This window comes from Pempheris klunzingeri, chromosome 19 (assembly GCF_042242105.1).
Source record: "Pempheris klunzingeri isolate RE-2024b chromosome 19, fPemKlu1.hap1, whole genome shotgun sequence".
NCBI lineage: Eukaryota > Metazoa > Chordata > Actinopteri > Acropomatiformes > Pempheridae > Pempheris > Pempheris klunzingeri.
In genome coordinates, this window is record NC_092030.1 from 2,953,432 (window position 1) to 2,973,516 (window position 20,085).

The window sequence follows — 20,085 nt, forward strand, 5'->3', positions numbered from 1 at the left end:
CTTCACACAGACAATGATGCCTTTCAGGCTCGCATATAATGCAAGCGAGGACACACCCACACACTTGCAGCACACACACAAGGCCACTTCTGTCTCACGCAATAAATTGTAACCCTCCTTATTAAAAAATCCTATTTATTATTAGTGATAAACACTACATTATCAGCATCTATTATTTAAATGATGAACTGTATACCCTCCACCCCTGTGCCCTGACTACCAAAGACACCCTGGATATCTCTTTATTTTTCTTTTATGAGTCCTACCGCTACAGGGGGAAATTATGGATTGCTTCGATGATTCAAAACATCATTGAGCTCAAGGATTCATTATCACTATGTAGCTTAGTTTGTTCAATTTGTTTCGCTGTTCAAATGCACATTCTGTACATTCATCAGTGAGTGAATGTGTCACTGTTCATACCACTGTGACAGTCAGCACTGATTATTACTATCTTCAGTTTATTAGTAAGTTCACGTGTTTCAAGCTGTAAATTAGCCTCCACAAGCGCTGTTAATGAAGTTAATAGTTCAACAATTGTTTCCATCAAAGCTTTGCTGATTGTTAATGTGGCTTTCAGGGTTTCAGTAACCTTTTCACCAGATAGTAATCACTGCTGAGCTGACGGTCACCAGTGAGGGAAGCTCCACTGATAAAAACTACTGATTCACTTAGTGACAATAGTGAAGGCAGTTCAGTTTAAAGATTTGACGTTAAAGGTTCACTCGTTCATGTACTGAACACCTCCGAACCAACACGGCCTTTAAGCAAAGGCCGATCTCCAGCCTCCGCACCAGACTGTACCAGCCCTCCTGCACATTTATCCTATCTCATCCAAATCATAAATCATTTTTATTACTGCATTTCAACGCTGTTCTCCCATACCAAAGAATCATTGTTTGCCTTTTTATCAGCTGGATAAACAGCCTCATTGTGTCACAGTGACAGTAATAGTAATATAAGTTTGACCGATGTTTACTTGCCTTTCTCAAGTGAGCATACTATAATGAAATAACTTGATTTTCATCCAAATCACTATAATAAATGGTTAATCATAATATAATCTCAATTTATAGCTAGAATGTTATCTTTTTTTACTGAAGCTGTGCAATGTCTGACATCTTGTTTATTCCAAAGCTGTGAAGTAGGTTTAAGCTTCAAAGCACACTTAATTGAACATAGCAGCAAGTTAAGTTGTTGTTGGCTGTCTTTGACTTTTAGTGTTACACACCTTTTACCCGTGTGCTATTTTCAACCTACGTGTGTTGGTTTTTAACCTGGCAGGCACAAAATCATTGTTACTTCCACTTCTGATAAACACAAAACACTCAACTCATGTCTGACAGAAGTGTAGACAAGACAGATTTAGGCTGCTTCCCACAGATAACAGTGGGGCTTGTTCTTTGCTTGTTGCGCCTCATTCACATGTTATCTCCTGTTTGCAATGTAATTCACTCTTTCTACAGGTTGTATTTGAACAGTTTGACATGCAGACGTATCTGTGTTCTGTCTGTGCTCATTTTTACTTTGCAAACACGATCGCAGGACCGGGCCTCCAGCAGGGCAATTGAACACCATGATCCAGTCAAAAATTGACTTGATTTAACCAGAGTTGTCTCTTCTGCACACACACACACACACACACACACACACACACACACACACACACACACATGTCCCACCCACTCTGGTAATCAAGCCAAGAGGGAGCAGTGTGAGGGGGGGGGGGGCAAAGGGCTACGCTTATCTCACTATTTATCCAGCAGAGATCAACCTCACAACTACTGCTGTTGACTACTCGGATGACATCAGAGAGCGAGATAAATACAGAGAGAGAGTAAGAGAGTGAGAGAGAGAGGGAGAAAGAGGGAGAGACATAGAATGAGAAGAAGTGAAGGCAGTCAGCACAGAGCCGATTTAAATACGACACATCAGAGACTTGTGCTCCTGTTTGTACCAGAGGAAGTGGCTCTGCAGGTGAGTTAGTTGTTACACATTACTGACTGGAACTGTGTGTTCTTACACTTCGGATTTAAACGTCCAAGAGATGACCACTGATGCTTTCAGAGTTTGATTTAATCCACTTGCAAAGCAGCTGAAGTGAGTGAAGAACTCGTTGTGTTGCATCCTAGTGAGCTCGGTGTTGATGATCTGCAGGTAAAAAAGGTCTACAGCACATACAGTACACACTTCAAGTCATTTAAACTAAACCTGCAGTCCCATTAACATTCTCTATGAATTATTTTGAGTGTGTTTACACATCATTAACAGTCCTTCATGCAAGTATTGTATTAAGTACTTTTGGACAGATGGGAATTACTACAGTTCTGCTCTTATCGTGCAACCAGGAGAATTTATCTGCTTTGGCGAGCTTTGCTGAATTGGAGAGGTGTTGGTTTGCCTGCATGACACTAAGTGACTCAGAGGAGAGAGTTTTGTTTCCAGCCCTGAATGATTCCTTGGTGATTTCCACTAATGTTACATTTATTAACTTTGCCAGTTCAGTTAAACATGGAGATTATGTGAATGATTTGCATCTCTTCTAAGTCACCTGCTCTTTAAATCAACATCAGCCACAAAGTAAAGTGTTGTTGAATTTTGCGCAAATCTAAAAGAATTTTATTTGGTTGCCAAGTAGTGAGTAGTAGGGAGTTCATGTGTACGTCAGATTGTATCTTTATTGCTGTGTTTTACAATTGAAAGTCTACTGGGAACAGTAGTGCAGGCTGCATTGTTGTTTCTGAAGAGTCAGGATGTGGACTTTCTGCACACGCTTACAGTAAATGTCAAATCATTTATTATATTTCTGTTGTTACTTTTCATTCATGTCAAGACAAAATCAAGAGTTTTGGGCTAATTCACCGCAGTACATTAAAAACAATTGGTATTGTTGATATTGAGATTGAAGACCTCACATGACTTGATGGAAATTGATGGAAAAAAACACCAAATATCAGTTGTGTGCTCTCTGTCAGGGTTCTGTTTTAGTCGCGGAGTAAGCGCTTTTGGACTCTTTGGATTTCAACTATGCATGAATGGCGAGCCCCTCCCCCTCAAAGGAAGCTTTCAGGTCATTTCTAAACAGTGGTGGAGTGCTTTTATATCACTTGATTAAAGGCGGAGAACATTGATTAGATGTGGTTTACAGAAACAGCTTTAATCAGTTGTTTTCAGTGCTGTTTAAGGGTGACACTGAGGTAAATTTTATTTTTTGGTTCCAAAAGGTCCTCAGTGTGACTCCTGTCATGTTTCTTTACTTGAAAGAAAACCTTGTTTAGGTGGACAGTTGTGTCTCTTGGTCTCTTGCTGTCCTTGTTGTACCTCAAAGCTGAATAGGCTCATTATTTTTATCTGTTAAAAAAGTCAGGATGGATTTACAAGACCATAGGAATACTGGCTGGGCTTTGTAATGGTTTATTTAAAGGGTAATTTCCCTTTAAAAACAGAAGAGGAAAATACAGAGTAAAGTGCAGCAAAACTTGCAAAATAGCAGCTCTGATGTAAGTGAAAATGAGAAAAAAGATAATTCCTCTATTCTTTATTCTCCTGCCATATCAGTCCATGAGCACTGCCAGAGATGCAACAGGAAGTCTAAATCACAGCACATAGCAGCGTTGCTGTGATGTCCGAGGCTGATAACATGCCGTTTAGAGTGTTTTATGGTTTGCATGACATGGTTATCTCAGCTGCTACTGAAAACAACAAACCTTTAGAGAAAAGACTCGCTAAGGCTGCTATGAATGAATGAATCGTTGCTGTCATTTCATGATGTGTAAGTTAAATAGGCATAATTGGGATATGGGCCATTTCCATTACCATTCAGGTAAAGGACTGGCATAGATGTGGAACAAAAGAGAGAGGAATGTGAGGCACTTTCTCCTTTAAACCAGGACTTTGGTGACTTTATGGGTACCCATGCTGTATTTAAATCTAATGGAATTATAATCTTGTATGGAACAGACCGTAATACTGAGACCAGACATCATACTACACACTACAGTGCACTTTTTCCTATGAGCGGCTTACATCCAAGAAAGTGTGGAAGATTAACTAAAGGTTTTTAAACAGCACATCTCAGTCACTGACTAACCGATGCTCTGAGGAAAGGAGCTAATTAACAACTGTTAACGTACTGTACAGTCTGTGCTCACTGAAGTTTGACAGAACAACTGGAAATAAGAGAGTCATTCGCACAAAGGGCTGATTCACAAGTTTAAAGGACGATGTACCAACCCACAAATGATCAGTAGTCTATAGAGGCATTACCTTAAAAGATGGAACACTCACTCATCGCAATATTTGGTTCAAAGTCTGTAAAAGATTGCAAGAAAGAGAGAGCTGTCACTTACAGTTAAAATCAAATAGCACTGTTCCCATAAAGTAAATGCCAGAGAGTTCAAAAATAGCACAGCAAAAATAATTAGTGTGGAAGTGCCCAAACAGGAAGATACAGTATTTTATCTATTTACTGAAGTCATTCTCTGTTTCCATTTCCCCATCTTGATGATGATCTCCCAGGAGCACAGCTGACCACGTTGTCCACCTCCCCTCCCTCTTCCTCTCACCTTCCTGACTCCTCTTCCTCCCTAACACCATGGCGGAAGTCACCAAAGTCACAGAAACTACACCGGCCCCGCCACTTCTCCTGGAGCGGCAGGTTCGCCAGCGACAGGCCACAGCTTCAGCCCTCAAGTCCAAGCTGAAGCAGGGCGTGACCTGCTCCGTACCCAGAGTCCGAACCACCCTCACCGGGTTCTTCCCTGTGGTGCGCTGGCTGCCTAAATACAAGCTCCAAGAGTACATCTGGGGCGATGTGATGTCTGGGTTGATCGTCGGTATCATCTTGGTACCGCAGGCCATCGCCTACTGCCTGCTCGCAGGAGTGGACCCCATCTATGGTTTATACACCTCATTCTACGCCAACATCATCTACTTCTTCATGGGGACTTCCAGACATGTCTCTGTGGGGATCTTCAGCCTCATGAGCCTCATGGTGGGACAGGTAATGGAAGACAAGTGGGAAGCAATGATCATACAATTTAGGTGTTGTTGAAGGAGATCAAAATGATAAGGATTACTTAAAATGCATCATTTATTATGAATCTAAAATATTAAATGTAATAATTCAGTGTACACATATACCTTCCTCATCCTTACAACCTTAGGTTGTATTTGATTGACTAATTAAGATTTACTCTGATGGTTTCTTCTTGCCTGCAGGTGGTGGATAAGGAGGTGTTCCTGGCAGGCTTTGACCTCAATGAAGAGTCCACGGTGCCTGATGTGGTTAATGCTACACTAGGCATCAATCTCACAAGTGGTAAACTCCACAGTGTGGAGCTCATGGGTCTGCAGTGCGGGAAGCAGTGTTACGCCATCAGCATCGCCTCTGCCCTTACATTCCTGGCTGGCATCTACCAGGTAAAGGAGCTGTTGTATTCTGACCTTATTGTCCCCAAACTCTGTATGAGATATCTGAATTATGTCTGATTTCCACCTTCTATTAATCCTCTTCCTCTTTGTATCTCTTGATCCCCTCACCAGGTCATGATGGCCGTGTTTCGGCTGGGCTTCGTCTCTGTATACCTTTCAGCTCCAATGCTCGATGGTTTTGCCACAGGAGCCTCGTTCACCATCCTGACTGTGCAGGCTAAATACCTGCTGGGTCTAAAGATTCCCCGTCACCAGGGCTACGGCACAGTTGTCGTCACCTGGTTCAACATCTTTGCCAACATTCATAAGACCAACCTGTGTGATGTCATCACTAGTGCCATCTGTATCTTTGTATTAGGTAAAGAGTAAAGCCATTGTTATAAAGCGTCTCACCTGCCCCTGCTTTAATGACATGGGTGGAGGCAAATCTATACGTTTTAGAATAAAAAAAGCAATACAAGTTTTTCTGTGATGTCCTATATGCATTATGATATTCTGCATGCACTGGAGATTTGCTTTGAAGTAAATTGTTTAGTAATGGCCTTGAGCATGGACTGAATTCAAAGTCTTAATTTTCTTTGATATAGGATAACACTATGAATGTTTTATTGTAGTTGCGGGGAAAGAGATCCAGGAGCGCTACAAGGATCGTCTAAAGATCCCTCTGCCAACTGAGCTGGTAGTCGTGGCAGGAGCTACGCTGGCCAGCCATTTTGGGGATCTGAACAGCCGTTATGGCTCCAGTGTTTCCGGCCACATCCCCACAGGTTTCATTCCTCCTCAGGTGCCCAGCTTTGATTTGATGCCACGGGTGGCACTGGATGCCATTCCTCTGGCGGTCATTAGGTAAAGTACAATAAATGTAATAGCATGCTCTCTTATCGGGTTGTTATGGATGCAGTTTAGTAGCTGGATTACTGTCTGGCAGGGACGTTTATGTGCCCTCTTTATCCAGACTGAGATCTGATTTCTATTAGCTCCTAAAAAACGCACAACTGTGGACATTTCCTCGTGTTTTTAACAGAAAAGGAAAGTATTTCATATGAATGATGGTAACCACTCATTAAGTAGTTTCTAATATTTCTTGAAACAGATCTAAGAAATGAACAAGACAACAACTGAGTCTTCATTTCAGAAGATTTAAGGGTGCAAAGATGAAGCTATCCTAAATAGTAATTGCATGGAGATAAAAAAGCTATTTCATTTAGGTTTTGTTTGGGTCTTCACATGCTTCACATGGCCAAATATTCATTTACAGCCTCAACTGGTAAACAAACTTTCACTTTCTGTTGCAGTTTTGCCTTCACTGTGTCGCTATCCGAGATGTTTGCAAAGAAAAATGGTTACACGGTTCGTCCCAACCAGGAGATGCTGGCCATCGGCTGCTGTAACATCATCCCTTCCTTCTTCCACTGTTTCACCACCAGTGCAGCACTGGCAAAAACCATGGTGAAGGACTCAACAGGCTGCCAGACACAGGTGCATTTCCTTCTCTTTCTCTGATTAAATGGTTAAACAGACTCATATTCAGTGATTGGCCCAATCATTTTCTCTGTCACATGCTTACACGTTCTCATTACTTTTATTTGGTAAACAAGGATGAGTCACATGGTGAATTACCCAATGACATAAAAGTGGGATACCCCAGAGTTTGTGCTTTTATGAAGTTTGCCCTGTAAAAAACACTCTGCATATTGACCCCACATCTGGAGTTACTAGTCCTTGCTTTCCTGTATGGTGAAATGGTTTCCAGGAACATCAGAGTCCCAGCGTTGTCCCAGTGCTGCAAAACAAACTGTATTTGATTTGTTCATGTTAACTTTGAGCAGGGTGTCACTATAAAATGTCTATTTCTCTGCTCCTCCCTCAGGTGTCGAGCCTGATCAGCGCCCTGGTTGTCCTTCTCGTCCTCCTTTTCTTCGCACCTTTCTTCTACTCTCTCCAGAAGTGTGTTCTTTCCTGTATCATTATTGTCAGCCTTCGGGGGGCACTGAGGAAGTTCAAGGACATCCCGGCTAAGTGGCGTGCCAGCCGCAATGACGCCATCGTTTGGCTGGTCGCCATGTCAGCCACGGCTCTGGTCAGTGTGGAGCTCGGCATCCTGATCGGAGTAGTTTTTTCCATGATGTGCATCATCTATAAAACCCAAAACCCCAAGGTGAGTAATGGACCTGATGCTGATATTGAAGCTACACCATATCAGCTGTGACTAGCTGATATCACAAGTAATGTGAAAGACAAATATTGGCTTTTAGTCATTTCAAAGTCTAATCTAATCCAATGTGTGACATCAGGTCTCTCTCCTGGGCCGGGTCAATGACACTGATCTTTACGAGGATGTGGACGAGTACAAGAACCTCAGCCCGCCTCCTCGGGTTCAAGTCTTCCGCTTCCAGGCTCCTCTGTACTACGCCAACAAGGACTCATTCCTCAAATCCCTCTACAAAGCTGTCAGAGTTGAGCCTTTTTTGGAGATGACTAAGAGGAGAAAGGCCGAGAAGAAGGCCAAAGAGGCATCCTCGAAGCAGGCCAAGGCAAATGGGGGTCAAAGTAATGGAGAGGTTGTTATTGGACTCATCCAAAGAGAACTGGATTTCCACACGATAGTTTTAGACTGCTCTGCCATCCCCTTCATAGACTCGACAGGCATGGCCACGTTAAATGGGCTGGTGAAGGAATACAAAGAGATCAGAGTGAGCGTGCTCCTCGCCAACTGCAACACCGCAGTCATTGATACCCTGCAGAAGGGACAATTCTTTGGGAAGAATGACAAAGACATGAGCAGCCTGCTTTTTCATACTGTTCACGCTGCAGTTCTTCATGCAAATAGTACATTGGCAGCTGCAGAAAGCAGGTTAGAAGACTCTGTGGTGTAGAGCAGCTGGAAAAAGAAGGGAAAGGAGAAAATACTGTGGTGTGTTCCTCTTCTCCTGTATCCTGTCAAGTTATTTTTTGATAGGTTGAGCCCTTGAATAACCCCATAAAACCTGATCCGCCCAATGAGAATTCTTTAAAGCAGCCTTCCAAGATTCAAAATGCAATTTGTATTGGGATGATGTAGAGCTGAAAGTGATATTAGGGTATGAGCTGCCTAAGACACTACATTCTAGGAAATTGGCAACCAGTCATTCATGAGAAATAAGAAAAAAGCGTGCTGCCTATTGAACCCATCACAAAGTCATCAAGAGAACTGTATACCTCACTGACACTACTGTTTTTGTTCTGTTATAACAAAATGGATGAATTAAAAATAAAAAGAGAGAGAGAAGTGAGAAAAAAATGGTTTGATCGTACAACAACGAGGATTCATTCCTCACGGTGCCTTCAGAGGCCCCTGTCAGATCACTAATGGGTACAGAAGCTACAGAGGCCTCTTTCTCCTGCTTATCTCGTCAATCTCCATATAAGTACATAATACAGGAATATCAAAATCAGTAAAGTTGGACCCAGATCATTGGCCTGTCTTTAATCATTGAATCTGTATGCTGGGCTCACAGACCAGTAGCATCAGTCTAAATAGTGTTAACACGGCGAGCACTGCAAAATACATTTAGTCTGCATATACATGCTTGTTTAGTACTTTATTTTTATTGCAATGTAACTTTTATATCACAGCAAGTCTTTGGCTAAAGTCCATTATGGTTCTAATCCAGGAGTCCAGAGTTCAGACATGGAGAATCTGCTACTGTCAGCAATATTTCCTGAGGATTTTTCTAAATTATTTCTGAAAGGCTAATTAATCTCTTCCTGACTTCAAGAGGAGGCACTCAGTCATGATGTTAACAGAAACTTTAAGTGACTGACAAGGACTGAAGGTGCTTTTTCAGACTCAGAGAGAGCCTCACCTCCCACGGATCATTACGTCGTACCTGCTCTCTTACCCTGTTCCTCGGTCACACAACAGTTAAAGATTGACACACGTCTGAGATCTCTTCTCAGCTGCTGGAGGAAAGCAGGTCATCAAATGGTGCTTGGTGAGCGGGTGGCAGCAGGTGATGACACGTATTTTGTCGAAAAGCTTCACTGCCACTGGTTTGTTGGCTCAAATGTTTTGTGACTTGTTGAAGTGTGAACTTTTTAACTCGACAGATTTCTTAAAAATACCATTACTTAAGTATGAAATGCTTCAAAATGATGTATTTTTACTTTGATGTGAAGATGTTCACGTCAAAAAGACGTGAAGTGTTGAAGAATTGTCATTGTAATAAGATATACACATTCCTGTTTGTACAGTCAGAAAGTGATCATTTTGTACTTTAATACACTTATTTTGTTTTAACTTTCTCCACATATTAATTTAACTCTAGTCATGATAGCGATTACATCACACGTCTTAGGGGAAGTCTGTTTGACTTCCATTTTTTGACAGTGTTGATATTCAACACCCACATACAAACACTGCCTTAACGTCAAATACTTGAATTAAACTGACAAGTTGGTAGTGAAAAGCTTGTGTCTGTGACTTAATTATTGCTGTTAGTAACAGACGTTTATCTAATGAAAGGAACGTCTATTTGACAAATGTGTTTTATTTTGCCAAAGGAACGAATATGAAGGCATCACTAATCAATATTTTTATGTTAGCAATGGATCAAATGACCGTGTAATGTGAAAAAGGTCCCTCATAGTGTGGAACCAACATAAAACTATAGCTACTGCACAGCAGGGACCTTTTGAGGAAGGAGAAGAAGACAGAAGACAACAAATGAGAATAAAGCATTTAGCATTTTTGTTCTTTATCACCCAGAGCTCAAACTTACGAGCTTAGACACCCAGGACAAGGCATGATGTTGATGAGCTACCCACCAAGTGAGAAACCACCGGTGACTTCACAAGAAGAATTACCAGGGTTGCATGTAAAGGTTGTGTACTTCATCTGTAGTTTATTTTTTAAAAGACAGATTTCTCCATGACAGACAAAGTGGAGTGTAAAGATGCTCTATTTCCATAGACTGCGATAGTTTACAGTTCACAGCTTGTCAAAATGATGATCAGTGTCGACACCTGAGCAGCTTTAGCAGGTAATACTGTGCTGCTGTGTCAGGCTCCACACAACTATCCATTAGTCTGTGAGGTAATACACTAACAGCTATTATCTGCTAACATAACTATCATACTTGGAAACACTTACAGTATGTCTTGTCAGGGTCACAGTCATTCAGAATGACTGCACTGCTATAGATCAATGCTGGCATACAGTCCATATAATTATTCATAGCATAGTTACACATTCAGCATCAACGAAGGGCCCCTCTTTTACTCGTTTACTTCTACTGTCCTATTAACAGTAAACATGTTAGGTTGAGAGTGTCAATAATTAAATAAGTCGTGCATGTGTCACATAATGTACCGTATAAACTATGGTTCACTTCACAACATTGAACAGTCTGAGTCTGAGGTGTTCAGTTTACTGAAACTGGTAGCGTGAAAATGTTTTATTTTACACAACTACAAGTCATTTTGATTAATTTCAAGCATGGACACCTTTACTGAACTGGGTACACACATATCACTGTGTTCAGTAACTTTCATACCATCATCTTAGCTTACCGTAGACCATAGAGCAGGTAAAGCACTAGTTTTAACAAAGTCACTATTTAAGACAAGATAGTTTAGTAAAGTTTAGTTTAGTTTTTCTCTGTACTGCACTTGTAAACCCAGTGAAAATCAGTTCAGTGCCAACTGTAGGCTCAGGGTGACCTGATCTTTACTGTGTCAGACATGCATAAATAGTCATTATTGCATGAGATGACTTAGTGATGGAACATCATTTCCCAACATAATTATCAAAGCTACAAAGCTACTGGAGTGAAGTCAGCAGGGTCACTCTGGTCAGCAGCTTTGAACCGAAGAGCAAGAAAAACACCTTTTCCCTTAATAAATCTGAAGCAACTGAGACGCACAACAGAAAAGTTAGACAGAGGAGGATTTACAGCAGATCTTTGGCTCCTGACCGACACTGTGAGCGTGTGATTTAATCTCCGACCTGCTGAGTCATCACAAAGTCCCTGTGTTCAACAGGCATGTCAAATTGCTGCTGAGGTGAATCACTTGACACTTGGGTGAACAGAAAAGCCTCTTCTCTGAAATGCTCTGTAACCTTCAGCCCCATCCAGGGCCATGGATGGCTGAACTGGTCGAACGGAGCAACAAACCTTTTTTTTGTTGATGCTGAGACAAACCGGTGAACGTGATGAGACAAAAACCAGTAAATATTCATCCACATTTTGTTTGAACTCTTATTTGTAAATGGGCACCTTCTGTATCAGTGCTGCCCTGTATTGTTCTGTATTGTGACCACCACAGGATGCTTCTTCAGCAATGAAGATGGGATTATTATGGATTAGATATCACTATTTTCCCTCAAGAAGTCAGGGCTTTCTTCTGTCCCAGTGTGCACTGAACACAATTATCAAAAAACAAAAACTCTGCAGTAATTTGTTTTCCAGCATTCTTTATTCATTCAAAATGTTTAAAAATATATTTTCACATAGGCACAGAAATAAATATTATACATCTTGTCAAGTCAAGTGCCAGAGCTTTTTCATACAAACAATATTCAAGAAAAACCCAGACACAGGATAAAACAATCATGAGATCACTTACGAAAAGATCAAGCAGTTGATGATGATCAGAGGGACATGTTTCCAGAATAAAACCACACACTCAGAAAGGCAAAATAAAGTCACATCTTTCAGCACCCGTACGGTTCGCTCTCAACTAAACATCACAACTGGTTCTGAAAGAGAAAGAGGAAACATACTGGCCTTGTGGTGTAATGGCAAAGATGGCAAAGATGAAATCTGTCTTGTTTGTTCAATTATTTTCTGGTCGATTCTTGATCAAAAACAGATAGTAACACTAAGCGTGTATACAGTACGGATAGGCAAAAATAATAAGGCAAATGAAGTACAAACATGCTTTAAATGATGTAGAAAATAAACACAAAACATAACACTACACAGGAATATTTGTGACTCTGGAAAATAAGTACATCACATCACACACACGGCCTTCATGATGGAGGTCACGTCTGATAACCAGTGTGGCCAAAATGTGATTCCATTGTCTTTATTGTACACCTCAAGCTGTTATTTAAGGGTTATTTCATCCAAATTACCCCCAAGAAATGTTGCTGCCATCCAGCCATGGAGATCATTTTGATTTTATTTATTTCTAATAAAGATATGTCATTTTTCAATCCTCCATTGCACTGAAGTGGAGCATCAATCTCAACAGTACATCAAATCAAAGCCATGTGCCTGTTAGTAAGGTTAAGTAACAGCTGTAGTAATTTGGATGAACCACCCCTTACAGTCACAGCACTGTTGGCAGTTTATTACAGGCCAGACTTGTATGGTACAAGTGAATGCTTCAGTGGGCAAACTAGGGAAAAACTAGTGAGGAGACTGGTGTGCAGCCCTGACATACAGGCTTTGGCCAGTGAAGAGTTATTAAAGTATGTCTGCCTCCTTCTCTGTTGCAAACACAAAGCAGTACAAACTAAAGGGGTAAAAAAGACACAAACCAAGAAGTGCTAAGAAGACAACGCACTGTAGCATAAATAGGGTTCCTACTTCTTTTCCAGCTCTTCACCTTAGATATTACAGATTCATCATTGATTGACCTTTAGCTATCTGTTCGAGGGCTCTGAATACTTGAGGCGATGACAGAGACAGTGTTTCTCCCAGAGAGTGGCAATTCACAGTGTCCAAACGTTGAATTTCCAGCTATAATATTGTTTTGTTCTGTGCTTTCTACCTTCCATCAAGACATTTCATACAATCTTATCTTGCAGGAACTGATAGATAAAACAAAATTAGACACACAAAAAAATAATTGATCACACAGTCTGTTATGTTTGATTCAAAAGAATCCTTATAGATATTTTTCAGATACTTCAGGACAAAAAACAAAAATCACAATCTAAACCAACCATGAGATAACATGATCACCAGTTAAACACATCAAACCTTAGTCTGTTTCTACAAATAAGTTCCTGCTTCATGCATTGATCTTAATGGTTATGGTGCAACATCGATGGATACGATATGCTCTGTCCATCGGGGGGTTTCCATGTGGCACGGCTATGCCACAAGTTCACTTCTTTTAAAAAGATAATTTAAGATTTCCAGTAGCTCCCACTCTTAGCTTGTATCTACTGTTGGAGGCAGTCGACAATATAATGGACTTAAACAGCTGGCCAGGGTCCAAGCAGCCAAACAGTAACCGAGCCAACAGCTGCCGTCTGCCTCTCAGTTTGGCAGCTACTAGTCAGGAGCTGCTGGTAGTTACTGGTTCAGAAACCTACAGGCAGCAACTTCTAACCAGCAACTGACTGGTACAAAGTCTATAAATTAGCATACAACAATTAACAGTGAGTTTAACTGATGTCGGCTAATGATTATTAGCCCACAACTGACAATAACATTTGACCAGTTTAACTTATCTGCTGCTGGTCTGGGTCGGGCAGGTTTGACTGTGCCTGAAGTGCATGATGTGCACAGCCGTCTGATGCCACCAGTAAAACATCCACACCACCAGTATGTGCCACACCTGGTGGCTGGCACCCAGGTAGTTCATCTGGCCTGGGAGGGGAGGGGAGGGGAGGGGAGGGGAAGAGAGGAGAGGAGACACTGTTAACTGTAATGTAATTACACAGTATGATTATTCTGACACTTGTGTGCAGCCTTCATAAGATAATACATGTTGAAACATCAACCTCTTACATCTGTTAGACCATGGGTGCTTTTAATAATGCTAACATGTCTCCTCGCTTCCCTCATTCACGTCTCTTTAGCAAGTACAGGAGAGACAGATGCAAGGAAGACTTCCATATAGGACACACTTTAAGCACCTCCAGAAGCCTCCTCTCCTCTTGAGTGGCATTTAAGGGATTGCTAGGTCCTCCCTGATGACAGAGGGGGCACTCACGGGAGGAGACAGGAGGCAAGGGAGCATACGCTGGCATAATGAAAAGCTCCAATGTCTACAGAAGGTTAAAGGTAAATCTCATAATGCTGTGATGACCTCTAGTGGCTGCAGCACAGCAGTGAGGTGGCAGAGACCATGCAGCTCTGCTCCAGACAGCTCATGATGAATCCTTAAACCTTGAACTCACAGAGCAACAGCTTCCCTGATTCAATTAACATGGAGAAATATATTTTCACTTTGCTTATCAATAGTTTTACAGTTCTCTCGATTACTGATCTTTTCCTGTTCAGTTGACCAAATATCTCAGCTGGTTTCTCTCACACACACACACACACACACAGGAGAAGGACTCACCTGGGAAATAGCGTTCAGGGATCTTGGTAACGTAGAACACAAAAGCAGATCCAGCTATCAGGTACATCACTAACACACGAGGCAGGAACAGCTGCGCATACAACAAAAACCAAAGTTTGTATCACTCAACATTATACAGTCTAGAGCTTAACCTTCCAATACAAGCAACATCTTAACTCTTCTTAATAAAGCTGAAAAACAGAGATGTAAAAAAACCACTGCTGTATTTTCTGACCTGTACGACATCAGTGGTGAATCCCCCGTTGAGCCACACCCAGTGGCACGCAGGAATCACACTGACGCCAGCCACACAGCAGAAGATTGTCATCCGTATCCGGCGCCAGTCATTGCTGAGGTAACGAGGGTGGACCTGAGCACAGAAGACGGCCAGGATCAGGGACAGCACCGTCAGCAGGTAGACCTGTCGCCAAAACTGCAAGACAGGAGAGTCATCGATTAGTTTTGGTCTAAAAAGATGAATAATTAAATAGTAGAAATTCTAGTAAACACTCTAAACAGCCACATCATAAAGGTCAACCTTCTATCTGCATCACTGTGATACGAATCACCACCTTGTCTGTTCACACTTACAGCATTACAGTAGAAAGCGTAGAAGATCCCAGGTACATAACAGCCCAAGATGCCAACAGAGATGCCGGCGTAGTCCAACGCCAGCCAGCGACGGCAAGTCCTCTCCGATCGGTGGCACGAGAACAGGTGATACCCCACAGAACACAACATGCACACCTGGGAGGAAAACACACAGTGACATTACAGACTGGAACAGACTGATTATTCATGTTTACAGCTCGTTTCATTTTACCTTTGTTGGTCTTTGGGTGACTATAATATTACAGACTTATCTCAAATAATGATGTGGACAATCCCATACTCATAATATGCACTTCTATTGACCACAGAAAGGGGGTTCAGGAGGAGGTTGGGGGGGTAACATATACTACACTATACATTTAGTAGAAGTGGGAGGTTTCCCATCCCACTATCAGCTGCTACACAACCTACAACACCAAACATGCACAGCTAATACACATGGACCACTTCATCAGCTGCCAATAGGGACTCTGAACTACACTACCGTTCTTATTGTAGCTCTTTATTATTCAATACACTGTGCTCCACTTTTACAACACCTACACACAGCTTACACACCTGGGTGCGTAGAGGTGAGGTGATTGCACCTGTGGCAGGAAACGCAAAGCTACATGAATCAGTTTGTTTAGGCATGCAAACATACTGTATCACAGGACATTATTACCCACATAGAGAGCAAATACTCAGCTAGTGAGGATTTCAGAATAAACTTATGCTTTAATAAAAAATCAAAAAGCCAACAGTAACTACTGCCTAAAGTAGTGAAGTTACAGACACATGTACCTGTAGGTCAAGCACATTATATTTGTGAGCATGAATGCTGAGACGATTAAGGAAAGCTTGTTTTATCAAATCTGTCAAAAACCTGAATTGCAGCATTGCTCTTGCTGAACAACAAGTTTGTGTTCAGTTTCATTTCTGACCAACACAGTAAAAAACTAAGTAAAATAACAACAAGGTCTGGTTGAGGGGACAAGACTCTCTCCGATATTAACTTAATAAATCCCAGCTTTTGTCCCTCTCACCCAGTCGAATAAGCTTTACCTGGAAGCAGAACAGTCCTATAGCATAGATGACATAGTCCTCTTTGTTAGCTCCAGACGCTGGCAGTACAGAGGAGAGATCGTTGACCCCCAGAGAGAAGAAGAGCAGGAAACCTAGAAGGTGGCTCCAGATATTCACCGTCTCGTTGGACAGAATGAAAATACTGGAGGAGGAGAAACAAAGATATCTACATCATTAACGAGCCAGAAGTTCATTCGACTAACCAAAAAAAAAGGGACATGACTGGAATGTAGTGAATAAATGTTCAAACTCTAAACTACACGCATAAACGCAACACTTTTGTTTTTGCTCCCATTTTTCATGAGCTGAACTCAAAGATCTAAAACATTTTCTATATACAAAAAAAACAAAAAACATTTCTCTCAAATATTGTTCACAAATCTGTCTAAATCTGTGTTAGTGAGCTCTTCTCCATCCCACCTCACAGGTGTGGCATATCAAGGTGCTGATTAGACAGCATGAATATTGCACAGGTGTGTCTTAGGGTGGCCACAATAAAAGGCTACTCTGAAATGTGCAGTTTTGTTTTATTGGGAGGGGGAGGATCAGAAAACCAGTCAGTATCTGGTGTGAGCACCATTTGCCTCATGCAGTGCAACACATCTCCTTCACATAGAGTTGATCAGGTTGTTGATTGTGGCCTGTGGAATGTTGGTCCACTCCTCTTCAATGGCCGGTTGGATGGACTGCCAAATTGTCTGAAACACCTTCGGAGACGGCTTATGGTAGAGAAATGAACATTCAATTCACGGGCAACAGCGCTGGTGGACATTCCTGCAGTCAGCATGCCAATTGCACGCTCCCTCAAAACTTGCGACATCTGTGGGATAAAACTGCACATTTCAGAGTGGCCTTTTATTGTGGCCAGCCTAAGACACACGTGTGCAATAATCACGCTGTCTAATCAGCACCTTGATATGCCACACCTGTGAGGTGGGATGGATTATCTCGGCAAAGGAGAAGTGCTCACTAACACAGATTTAGACAGATTTGTGAACAATATTTCAGAGAAATGTGTTGTTTTTTTTTGTATATAGAAAATGTTTTAGATCTTTGAGTTCAGCTCATGAAAAATGGGAGCAAAAACAAAAAGTGCTGCGTTTATATTTTTGTTCAGTGTACTTCCTGTGTGACTCCCACCTCCTTAGGCAGAGTTTGGATGGCAGGTGAGCCCTGTAGCCATCTGTGATGTAGGGGTTTTCTTTGAGAAAGAGGGGGATTTGTTCGTAGGTGTAAAGTCTTATTCTCTGGGGTATCAGCACGGGCCAGTGCTGGTAGCTGCCCAGCTCTATGTAGTGGGCGGTCTTCAGCAGCTTCTGGGGCATCTTCAGCAACATCTTGTCCTCCTCTGGTGCAAGGCAAGCTGTGCAGGTTAAGGCTGAGTCTGGGAAGAGGAAAAACATCAAGCACAGGTTGGTATGCAGACGAGAAACATTTAGTTTAGTTCAAACTGGTAAAACTAGTTTCTCGAGGGAGTGACGGTAACATTAGGTATGTGTGACACAACCTGAATTTATATTTAGGTCAAAGTAGCATTACCACAGCATAGAAATACCCTGCTGCAGGTAAAAATACTCAACCTTTTGCTTGAGTACTGGCATGAAAATACACCATAAGTAACAAAATTACTCTTTATTCTACATTCATGTGTAAATGTGGAGCTCATTATGCAGCACACTGTCAGGTAGCTGAAGCCATAGCAATATATCATCATTTATCTGTTTGTTTACAGCTATATGCGTTATATTAATATCCTGAATATGCATGGTACCTAGTGCCTCAATGTTCTTAAGCAACGTTACGATACTTGATGTGATGTAGTGATGTGCTTAGTTACTCTGCACCACTGACCTCATTTAATAAAGGGGCTGAATCTGTGTTGACATGTAAGCTAGCTGTCCTGAAGCTAACGGTGGCGTTCATGTTAACAGACTCCTTCATCCTCTCAAAAACATGTATTTAACACATCCTCGACATATGAGCTCCTCAACGCAGAGTCTACTATCTCTGACATGGAGGTAAAGCTTGTTAAACAGCGCTGTGACATGTTAAAACAGTCCGTGTTAGCAGGCTAGACTCCGGCTAGCTAACGTCGATGCTAACCCTGACGTGCAGTGTTATTATGGCCAGCTAACGGTAGCTAAAGTGACTGAAAACAATGCGACCAAGCTCACCATCGGTCCCACATTATCCTCCTTCAGGCAAGTCCGCCATGTCGGGCTGCCATCAGGCTGGCATTGCGTTAAAAAACACAATAATGAAGAAAAGGAAAAGCCTACATTTCCACAGCTAAAGGAAAACACCAACAAATCTATCTTCTTCTTTTTAATGTTGATATTAAACGACGAGACGGTACATTGGCGCCACCTACTGGTAAGTGTGGAGAACTGCACCCACATGGAAATAGAAAAAAACATTTTTCTGCAAAATATTTCTTAAATCCTTTATTAAATTAAATTAATCCCTAAAATGCTCAGAATTAAGTTTCTCCTCTCTATATAAGCAGTAGACTATATGCTGTTTACACTATAGTTTCCAGTAGATATCTCCACCTCAGCTGAACTGCAGTCACACCCTCATTTTTGGCCACAGTTAAATTTACTGGCTGTGTAAGTGCTTTTCATTAAATAGGCTGGACTTATGATCACACCCTGAAAAAATGTTATTTGTTTCGGCTTTGACGAGGAACCGACTGTGGTCACACAAGTGTTCAAACGTTAATGAAGAAACACGGTCACATCAGAGCATCTGGTGAGCCCTCCTCTCTGCCTTCAGTCCTTTTTAACCGGGAAGAAACAAGACCAGTCCTCCCTCCGGTAGATATGCATCCATCCACCTGCAGATCTGACTTTTCCAGTTTTACTTGTAGGTCATAACACCCAGGTTCCTTCTCCTTCCATTTCCACTTCCAAATAGCTTTATTTGCAAATTAGTTCATAATGTTATCCACTGATTAGCTAAAAAGCCCAAAGCAACACCTTCACAATGTTTGTTTTGTCCAAACTATAGTGCAAAATTATTAACAATAAATCAAAAAGTAATAGCGACAAATCATGGCCCACGATCAAAATGGGTGCCAATAGCTAATAGTTCCTGTCAATTTCTTTTCAATTGTACTCTTATAAACTGTTGGGTGGTTTAATTTAGAACAAAGTTTACTATATGTTTTGTATGTAAAAATGTGTTAAGTAACTAGCAAAAAGAAAATAGTCAAGTGAAGTTCAAGTAGCTAAACTGTGTACAGTACTTGAGTAGGTGTACTGCCGGTTTGACAGATCCCTTCCTTATAACTGATCTGATGACTTTGTGGTCTCCTTTTCCTCTTTTTTCACTCTGTAGTTGTTTTAAATGCCACTTTTAGTCTTATTAAAAGAGAAGAATGAGCAATGATTGGAGGGGACATGCAACAAGAGTCCCTGTCCTCTACATGCTGCACCCATAAATAAAGCACAGATAGTCCATAGCGCCGACGCCTGGCTGGCACATGATTCCGCAGACCAGAGGCCGTTTGCTGACATACAGACTTTGGTATGTTATTATCTGAGTTGTTTATTGTTCTGACTTCATCCTATTCAAAAGATGAAATTAAAACATGGAAGCCACATGCTCAGGCTGTGTGTTGCATTCCTGCAAACACAGCGAAATATATGACCTCAACATTGGCCTACGCCACCGAATAACTCCTGG

At 41.5% G+C, this 20,085-nt stretch overlaps 2 protein-coding genes across 2 annotated transcripts; one reads left to right on the top strand and one right to left on the bottom strand.

The window, feature by feature from the left end:
- The first annotated feature begins 1,779 nt into the window (after positions 1–1,779).
- slc26a1 (solute carrier family 26 member 1) lies at positions 1,780–8,940 on the top strand. Its single transcript, XM_070851094.1, has 8 exons — positions 1,780–1,977; positions 4,519–5,002; positions 5,221–5,421; positions 5,545–5,791; positions 6,048–6,279; positions 6,729–6,912; positions 7,304–7,591; positions 7,728–8,940. Exons 2-8 carry the CDS (start codon positions 4,595–4,597, stop codon positions 8,307–8,309), a joined length of 2,142 nt encoding a protein of 713 aa, XP_070707195.1. The 5' UTR covers positions 1,780–1,977; positions 4,519–4,594; the 3' UTR covers positions 8,310–8,940.
- Positions 8,941–13,856: 4,916 nt separating this feature from the next.
- LOC139219110 (progestin and adipoQ receptor family member 3-like) lies at positions 13,857–17,744 on the bottom strand. The gene is made up of 6 exons (XM_070850905.1): positions 17,539–17,744; positions 16,378–16,540; positions 15,313–15,468; positions 14,957–15,154; positions 14,722–14,812; positions 13,857–14,021 (listed from the first exon to the last, which is right to left on the bottom strand). The coding sequence occupies exons 1-6, from the start codon at positions 17,733–17,735 to the stop codon at positions 13,879–13,881; spliced, it is 948 nt and encodes a 315-aa protein (XP_070707006.1). The 5' UTR covers positions 17,736–17,744; the 3' UTR covers positions 13,857–13,878.
- Positions 17,745–20,085: the final 2,341 nt, after the last annotated feature.